This window comes from Tupaia chinensis, unplaced genomic scaffold (genome assembly GCF_000334495.1).
Source record: "Tupaia chinensis unplaced genomic scaffold, TupChi_1.0 Scaffold000258_1, whole genome shotgun sequence".
Taxonomy (NCBI): domain Eukaryota; kingdom Metazoa; phylum Chordata; class Mammalia; order Scandentia; family Tupaiidae; genus Tupaia; species Tupaia belangeri.
The window spans coordinates 847,398-856,553 of record NW_006159738.1 but is presented as its reverse complement, the minus strand read 5'-3'; the positions used below and the strand labels follow the sequence as shown (position 1 = coordinate 856,553).

The window sequence follows — 9,156 nt, the reverse complement described above, 5'->3', positions numbered from 1 at the left end:
GGGGGGCGGAGCCGCCCGAGCGCGGCGCGCACGTCGACTTCCGCTTTCCCCAGCGCGCAGCTCGCGCCAAAGAGAGCTGTCCGGCGCCTGGGCCTGGGAGAAGGCGTGGCTGATGTCAGATCCTCTTCTCTGATTGGTTCTCTGGGAACCAACCCCGGCTATGCGCGAAAGAAGTCTCAGCTGCTCGCCTGCGCAGTTAAGACGAATGAGTCGCAGGTGAGGGAAGCCGCGGCGGAGGTACTGCGCGTGCGCAGACCTGGGAATCACCCTCTTCTGCGGTGATTCCGGCTCCCCTGGACCCTGCAGGCTGAAGGCCCAGTTGAGACCAGGTAAGCGTCGGCGGAGAAGCCAGGCACTCCTATGGCTGCTCACGAATAGAAAGAGGCTCGGAGGCCTGGACGCCGGAGTTTTTCCCGGCTTGCGATCCCGAGTCGCGCAACCACTTTTACCTGTGGCCCCCGCGGGCGACGAGGTGGAGCCGGCCCTGGTACTTGAACTAAGATGTCTCTGGTTACTTTTGGGAGTCCGTCCGGGGGCTCCTCGGGCACTCGGTGCGGGAGGGGTAGTTAGAGGAGAGCGACCACGACCTGCAGAAAACTGTCACGGAGGCCCGGGGGGAAATAGGACGGTCAGATGCTGCTTTAGGCCCAGCCCCTAGTAGGTGTCAGCACTGCTCTTGTGAGGCCGTTGGAAGGACCTGAGAACCCGCTTCCCTCCCTGCGGGCTCCCAGCTCGTCCCACACGCACTGTTCTGTCCACACCCTTCAGCCTAGGTAACCTTTAGGGTACCTCCCGCTCTTCGGTTTCCTTTAAGTGTCCCGACCCGCGCGGTAATAGGACTTCTCAGGCTCAAAGTATGGCGCTGAGAAGCCAGAACACAGGAGATGTATTTGCCCTTGGAGTGACAGATCTGCTAGGAGGACTCCGTGTCATCTGAGCCTCCTAGGCCACCAAATTCTTTTTCAATAGTAAAAATTCAATCTCAGGGACCAGCAGTTGGTGTAATGGCCATGTCGCTGGACTCCCATGTAGTCGACCCAGGTTGGAGTCCCGGACCCCGCGGCTTAAACTCCCGCTGGGCACGTGTGCGTACGTGCCCAAGATCCCGAGAGGAGAATGGAGAAGGGATTGCGGCGTGGCCATCCCCCCTGGGGGGGGGGTGATTTCTAACTTTCTCTCTGTCTCTCTCTGTCTGGCGAGTGCACGCACTCTATAGCAAAAACCTCTAAAAAAAAAAAAATTCAATCTCATCCAAAACCTAGTCAGTGTGTGTAAGATACTGTGCTTATGTAAATCAAAACCTACCCACTCTAATTGGGTTAATCCACCTTTCAGTATTATGCTCATGGAACACCTAGCCAAAACCAAATTATTTTTAAGTACACAGGTATGTTTCCAGTGGCCATACTTCAAGTCCCCCAGAGAACATTAATTTTATCACTAATTTCCATGGCTCACAGGATTTATTATGTGAGACACTATAGACTCCTAACACTCAGAGAATTGAGAAGTGTGAGTTCCTGAAACAGGTCTAGCAGAGAAGTACGTTTCCGTACAAGAAAAATAGTGACCCCCAAAATGAGTGCTAATAATTAGTTATTAACCAGCAAGCGGCACTGATCATTGTTTCTGACTACGAGCTGGAATGTGCAGTGTGCACTTTAGACATGTGTATTCTGGCGGTTGGATGGTGTGATTTATGTAAGTGTGTGTGTGTTAATGCCCTCATAAGCCTGCATGTTCAGCACCTAGTACTTTAACAGTTACTGGCTAGCTCACCAACGTGGTGACATTTTTCCGTAAGGTTGCTTACACCATGGTTAGGTTTTCCTCTTTGCTAGGCTCTTAGTTTTAAAAATGAAGGCCTGGAGCCAGCAGGTGACATGGAAGTTAAGGAGCTGGATTGCACATGGCCAGCAGTTTAAGTTCCAGTCACAGCAACTTGACAATTGCATGGGGTGTGGTACGTGCATGCCCAAAATCCTGAAAGGAGAATGGAGACGGGATTGTGGCATGGCTGTCCCCCAGGGGGTGAGTTCTCACTTGCCCCCACTCTCTCCCTGTCTTTCTCTGGCAAGTGCACGTGCCCTATAGCAAAAATAAACACATAAATTCAGGCCCATTTACAGTGATGTGTGCGGGTCACCTCTGGAGAGCAGCCAATCCGTAGACACATGCAGATACGCGCTTCCGGGAGCTACTCTAGCAGGGCTATTGAGAAGCATCTACATAGGAAAGCAGTGCCTGCCTGTTGTCAATAGTTGTCTTCCTGTTGTTGGTACGCTGTTCCTCGGCTGACCCAGGGAGCATGGGAGGCCTGGCTGGAGGCCTGGGTCGACTCCTGGCCCTCCCTCACAAGCCAGGGTGGTTTTATGTGCCTGTGGTCTCCGCTACTGAGGTGGCTAGGTGGGAGGACCGCAACATGGAGACCCTATCTAAAAATAAACTCAGTGGTAATTGTCGTTGACTGATAGCACTGGACCGGAGAAATGTCTTTTCCCAAGATTCATAACAGCTGAAAATGTAATATTTAAAGTCCAAAGAATTATTTCTGAGTATTGAAAATGGACATAGATCGGCTCCAAAACTCAAGCAAACGCGTTAAGTATAAAAACTGTGTCATCTAACCAGCCGCCTCCTCCACACTAGAGAGTTCGGGTCCAGGGCCTTTACGGTGGGCGGTTACCTTCTCGCTCGCTCGGTTATAAAGTCGAGTTGCTCAAGCACTGTCTGGACGGCTTCAATGTGCCAGTCTAGACTGGAGATCGGGCTATTCAGTAATAGTGGCTGGACGTGGCTGGAGGCATTTAGTGTCTGTTAACCGGGCTAGGATTTGGTGTTCTTGATTTTTACATCCAAAGTTTGTCATTTTGGAGGGCCTTCTCTGGAGCAAAGAATGAGAAGCAATAAAACTTTTTTACAGAGAAATTTTTTGCTATAGGGTGCGTGTACTTGCCAGAGAGACAGAGAACGAGAAATCATCCCCCCCCCAGAGGGGATGGCCACACTGCAGTCCCTTCTCCTCTGTTTTCCTCTCGAGATTTTGGGCACGCACATACTTGTGCCCAGCATTAGTTTTAAGCTGGCAGGTCCAGGACTGAAACCACGGGCGACTATGTGGGAGTCCAGCAGCGTAGCCATCATGCCATCTGCTGGCCCCGAGAAGCAATCCAACTGTAAATGCATAGTTCTCCCATCAAACCTGGAAGGAAATGATCACGTTTACATTTAAGTTGTCTTCCCTTTCCCGTTATTTATGTTTAAACTGGGACTTACTTCAGTGATGGTGGCTCTACCCATGCCAGCCTGCGGGAAGCCAGGCTGTAGTTTTGGCACAATGGTCTCCTTGGCACCACATTTCACAGACCAGAATTATGATGTCACCAAATAGCATGCCTTCGATAATTTAATGGTTTCCGAGAGACAGAGAACGAGAAATCATCCCCCCCCCAGAGGGGATGGCCACACTGCAGTCCCTTCTCCTCTGTTTTCCTCTCGAGATTTTGGGCACGCACATACTTGTGCCCAGCATTAGTTTTAAGCTGGCAGGTCCAGGACTGAAACCACGGGCGACTATGTGGGAGTCCAGCAGCGTAGCCATCATGCCATCTGCTGGCCCCGAGAAGCAATCCAACTGTAAATGCATAGTTCTCCCATCAAACCTGGAAGGAAATGATCACGTTTACATTTAAGTTGTCTTCCCTTTCCCGTTATTTATGTTTAAACTGGGACTTACTTCAGTGATGGTGGCTCTACCCATGCCAGCCTGCGGGAAGCCAGGCTGTAGTTTTGGCACAATGGTCTCCTTGGCACCACATTTCACAGACCAGAATTATGATGTCACCAAATAGCATGCCTTCGATAATTTAATGGTTTCCAGGTCCTTTTTTTAAAAAAATATTTATTATTATTATTTTAATTTGATTTAGGACACATGTGCTCACCAGAGAGAGAGAGAGAGAGAGAGAGAGAGAGAGGGGGAAAGTGAGAAAGCAAGCCACCAGGTCCAGCACTTGAATTGCAGTTGAGCATGTGAAGTTCCAGCACCTTAACCACCACGCTACCTGCTGCCCCTCCAAGTACTTCTTAAATTGGACCCTGCCAAGTGAAACAGTTTACTGGGCACTGCCCGAGATGCCTTTTCACTCTGAGCTCTAGAACAAGAGCCCGTGACCTCAGCAGTTCACAGAGTGGGTTTGTGCCCTAAGACCGCAGCTTACGGGGCACGTTGGAGGCCCCTCGGCTCTGCAGGGTAGGGGTCCACGCTCCCATTTAATGACACTAAGGGCTGTACCTGTAACCGGTAGGGAGTGGTGGAAGTAGGGGCCGATGATGCCATGGTAAAACGCCATACTGTACAGGGCCAGCCCATATGGGAGGTTTAGGGTTTGCCACCAAAGGCCTGAGTACGCTGGGGTGGATGTACACGGGTGTGGCCACGGTCTGGGCTGGCTGAAGCTGGGGAGAGCTCGGCATCAAGACCTTGTGGAGGACGTTGTCTCTCTCTTCTCTCCTTGAAGAAATAAAATGGGTTCGAGTAGTTTCCTTGGATGCAGCACACCGCCGAAATCCATGCATGCTATTTCCCATGTCCCATGTGCTTTCTGAAGAGCTCCCTCTTTATATGGTTCTGTTGTCACCCTCGGGGGCCAACGTGAGACATCGAGTGCGGGTCATGCCGACTGCTCTGCACTGTGGCCTTTTGGGACAAAAATTGAGAAAAATCAAAAAGAGGAGCTCGCGTGTGTAAGGACCTGGGAGGTGGATCTGGAGATACCGTGAAAGGAGACGCAGCAAGCTGTGGAAAGGATAGATGTCTCAGTAACTGAACCCTGATGGGCTTCGGAGGCCAGTCTTCCCGAGACAGCCCGTGTCGTACGCACCCCGGACTTCATCGTTCTCGGACCATGATGCATTTGAAGGTGCTTTGGAAACACTTAAGCCCTAAACAGCGGCATGGTTCGTGGTGAAACAGGCTTTGAGACATTTAGAAGAAAGTGTAGAGTGTTATTACTGCTATTTGTATGTGTTTCTGTTTTATTTTAATAGTGTAGTCGATCGATTGTGTAGTTCCTGTGAGATGCCGTAAATAGAAAACCGCCGTGATGTTAACCAGCCCGACAAGTGAGGTCCTCCGTGGACTCGGTTTCCTGTTTCAGGAAGGCGGCGACGTTGCCGTTATGTGGACTGAACGTCTCCCTTCATCTCCTTCATGAGCTGTCTTTGAGCTCCACTGCAGGAAACCGGTTACATTCAGACCACACGCAGAGGGGGCTCCTTTTTCTCTTGTCCTCCCTAAGTCAGAAGATAAGAGCTCTGCATTTCCTGCCCAACCTAGTATGCTTTCCTGTTTGGAAACACTAACAACAAACACAAACAAAAAGCCGCCTCACCGCACTGGGGGAAGCTGTATCTCCATCTTCCAAGCCTAGGACGTGACATGGTCTCTTTGGAGCCTGACTCGCAGTACTCAGTGCTTCCATTGGAGAGGGGTTTGAGCCTGCGTGAGGCCTCAGGCATCTGGCGAGCTCCAGAGTGAAAGGAAGATGAAGGCTGCTTTCACCTACTCCTCCGTTTGCAGGGAGCTCTAAAGTACACTTTTGAATCAGGAATTACTGTTAAGCATTGCTGAGCTCCTTCTCCTCTCACGGAGGTCTGGCGCCATCAGCTGGCGGTTTAGTTCCCCGTCTGCTCACGCTCTGCTGGGTCCTTAGCCACTTCCTAGGTCTTGTTTTGAGACCTGTGTTTCATCTTACTGCGGAAGGGGACGTAACACTGAATAGGCAGGTAAGGAGCACTCCTCATTTCTGGGCTCAGCTTTTTTTTTTTTTTTTTTTTTTGAGAGGGTTGTTATAAGGCGTGTGCGCTCGCTAGACAGAGACAGAGAGATAGAAAGTGAGAAATCACCCCCTGGGGGGGGATGGTCACGCCGCAATCCCTTCTCCTCCATTCTCCTCTCGGGATCTTGGGCACGCACGCACACGTACCCAGCGTGAGTTTTAAGCCACCGGGCCCAGGACTCGAACCACGGTCGACTAAGTGGGAGTCCAGCGACATAGCCATTACACCAACTGCTGGCTCCCCAAAATAATTCTTAAAAAAAAAAATTTAATGCTGAATTTTAGACAGATGGCATCCAGAAGGCAGTCCAGAGAGCTAAGTCTGTGCTTTCCTGAATGCCGCTCCATATCAAAGGGGTCCTTCCTCCCCTTCATGCCCCAGGAAAGTCCCGTCCTCTCCGCTCCCTCCAGAGTAGCAGCGCCGTCCACCCACAAGCATGTCTGTGACTGTCTGCGCCCTGAGACCTGGATGCAGAGCTGAAGCCAGCCCCACTGCCAGCTGTCTTCCTGGTTTGGGTCCTCGGTACAGGGGGACTGCTAGCTGGATCCAGTGATGAGGGGGCGCTCCTATTAGAATGCAGGGCCCAGATCAGAACCGAGCACTCCAGCGGACTCGGGCAGGTCAGAATCAGACCCACTGCTGTGTGTATAGCATGTACCCATTTTTTTTTTAATTTCAAGAATTATTTTATTTAAATGTATGTATTTATTTTAATTTGACCAGAGAAGGACAGAGCAAGAGAGAGAGACAGAAAGTGAGATAGCAGGTTGCCAGGTCCAGGACTCAAACCACTGTCAGCCAAGTGGGAGTCCAGCGCCCTTATCCACCACACCACCTGCCGGCCCCTGTACCATATTTATTAATGCTCCTCGGGCTCCCTTGAGGCCCATGCATGACACTCAGTAGATGTTTAAAATACTCATTGAACAGACGGGTATTTGTTACTCATTTGTTACTCGGATCTGGTTAAAGTCCTCAGACTTGTTATCTCTGAAGCCGAGGGAATGGAAAGGGATTAGACCTCGAGCGGGGCTTTAACCCGAACCTCGACCTGCTGCTCAAGGCCATTGTCACAGCGAAAGGAGAGGCGAGGCAGCCCCAAATGAAAGCTTGCCCCCACCGAGAGGCAGCAGGTCCCCCTGACTTCTTTTTCGCCATTGTTCTTGTTCTCGTTGAATGTCACAATGGGCATTATATATTCTGAAGCGCTTTCACTGTTCCCCAAAGACTTTGGGTTGCTCTCTGGGTATCACAAAAGCCGAAATCCAAGCTGCACTCTTTGGGCTTTGGGGAAGTGGAACCTTGGGTGCCATTGTCATTTCTAATGTCACTGGGGTAGGGCCGGAGCAGCAGGAGAGACCCAGAGCGCCAGCTCTCCTGATTGGCTGCTGGAAGTGGCTGGCGAGGAAGCCCAGGGGCCTTCTTGAGCTGCAACTGGGTGGGGGCCTTCCAGTGTCTGTCGCTCTGAACTGGGACAGAAAGACCGAGACTGGAAACGGGCCGTGACGGCGGCTGATGACAGCTCTCCTCTCTGTCACCGCCTGTCTGCCAGCGCTGCCCTGCACGGTCAGGTTTACTAGTCAGCGGAAGAGAAACCCCAAGGAGGCTCAGCTCGGGTTCCGTGTCTACTCTAACGCCCGGATTCGCGGCTGCTCATACACAAAGGCTTTCTGTCCTGTGCACTAAAAGCAGAAATAGGGAAGGGGGACTGGGGACACCGAGGCCTTTCTCTTAGCTGTTCCTATGCGAGCTGGAGCCTTGCTGTGGAGTTCAGCAAAGTACCTGGGTTTCTCTTTTCATGGGATTCTTCTAGAACATCTCACACCCACCGAGCCCATTTACAGCACTGCTCTCACTGGTGCCCTCCATTTCAGAATGTGTCCCTTGCCAGCCATGGTGCACCTTGCCAGTACCTTCTTAGCCCCTGTGGGGACTCAGAACACAGAACATCCTGAAAAGACAGGTCGTGGAATAGAAAGCCAGCGTCGGCCAGGGCCTGAAAAGCACACGATGTTTTGTCGTATTTATTTCCGATAGAAACAGCAGAGGCAGAGATAATGTGTTATTGTCATTCTAAAGATGACTGGTGGCCCAGCCATGGTGACACACGCTCTGCAGCACTGGAAGCCGTGGGGATGCTCGGGCTCAGTTCCTGCATGTCCCTGGGCATGCGTGCCGTGTTCCTGGCTCCCAGGAAGCCCAGGGTGGTACTCTGGCATGGGACCCTGCTGAAGGTGCTTGTTTTCCTCCTCCTCTCTCAAAATAAACGTAGGAAGTAAAAAAAGACCAGTGCCATGTTGGTACCGGCACACTAATTACTAGGAGAGAAGTAACTGGTACCTTTTTTCTCGGCCACAGAGTGTGTTCAGAGGAGAGAGCTGACCCGAAGATGGCCATGCTGCAGCCCCTCTCCATTCTCGGGATTCAGCCACACACACACATGCACGTGGAGGGATCTTCAAGCTGGGCCCAGGACTTGAACCATGTCGGTAGCCATGCGGGATCCAGCTCCCTTAACCTCTGCGCCACCAGCTAGCCCGGTTTCCTTTCAAGATTTTTTATTTAAATTTCTTCTGTGAGAGCGAGAGACAGAGAGACAGGGACCTCCAGCAGAGCTGTCCCACTAGGGTCCCACAGCCTTCCAGCTGTCCCAGGTCATTAGCTGGCACAGCCGTGGGCACAGCTGGCGTATCTGGGTTGCCTAGGACCCAGCCCCCGGCCTTCTTGTACGGCTCCAGCGCAGCGGTACCCCGCCCGGCGCCGTAAGAGGACACCAGGTTTCCAAGGAAGTGCTGCCTGCAGGGTTTTGTCACTGGGCTGTCCCTCGGTGCTTGCCTAGGGCTCTGGGTGGGCTCAGGCCACGTGAGCAACCAGGCCGACCGCGGGAAGGAGGGCAGGGCTGAGTGCCAGACCTGGGCAGGATCCGGTGAGTGTCCAGTGGCCTCAGAGCTGGCGGCCCCTACGGCAGAGCCCAGTGGAGTGACGAATTTACAGGCTAAAGGGTGAAGGTGCTGTTCAGAGGAGGAGCCGCTGGACGAGCAGCACCTCTGCTCCGTGCCGCGTGAGCCTGGTGAAGACTGAGTGAGTGGCACGTTTCCCTGGTGTTCCCACCGTCCACCCACTGACAGTGTTGCCAAAAGCCAACCCTGGGCTAACCGGAGCCCCTTCCAGAATTTATTTCCCTCCTGTAATCGTTTAAGCCTCTGTGGGATGGGCAAAAAAGGTCTAATTCACCCTTTTCCTGGTAAGAAAGCAGGCCCAAGTTGTGACCTGCCCTGTTCACGTGAGAGACTTTTCATTATTATATATATATAT

General features: G+C 52.1%; 2 protein-coding genes across 13 annotated transcripts in view; one reads left to right on the top strand and one right to left on the bottom strand.

The window, feature by feature from the left end:
* Nucleotides 1-3,381, bottom strand: part of MPHOSPH9 (M-phase phosphoprotein 9) — a 63,743-nt gene extending 60,362 nt beyond the window's left edge. For 2 of the 10 annotated variants that reach the window (XM_006149245.3, XM_027772178.1), the window contains exon 1: nucleotides 450-1,027. Coding sequence is in view for 1 of the 10 variants with exons in the window: in XM_027772180.1 (XP_027627981.1) it covers nucleotides 3,277-3,300 (24 nt within the window). In the remaining 9 variants the exon portion in view is untranslated. Of the gene's footprint in view, nucleotides 1-449; nucleotides 1,033-3,276 lie in introns of those variants that run through there. The other 8 variants (XM_027772177.1, XM_006149251.3, XM_027772176.1 and 5 more) reach the window with 7 other exon arrangements.
* MTRFR (mitochondrial translation release factor in rescue) overlaps nucleotides 80-9,156 on the top strand; it is a 14,302-nt gene continuing 5,225 nt past the window's right edge. The window contains exons 1-2 of one of the 3 annotated variants that reach the window (XM_006149259.3): nucleotides 80-329; nucleotides 5,050-5,787. The gene's annotated coding sequence lies outside the window, so the exon portion shown is untranslated. The remainder of the gene's footprint in view (nucleotides 330-5,049; nucleotides 5,788-9,156) is intronic. The other 2 variants (XR_003549511.1, XM_006149258.3) reach the window with 2 other exon arrangements.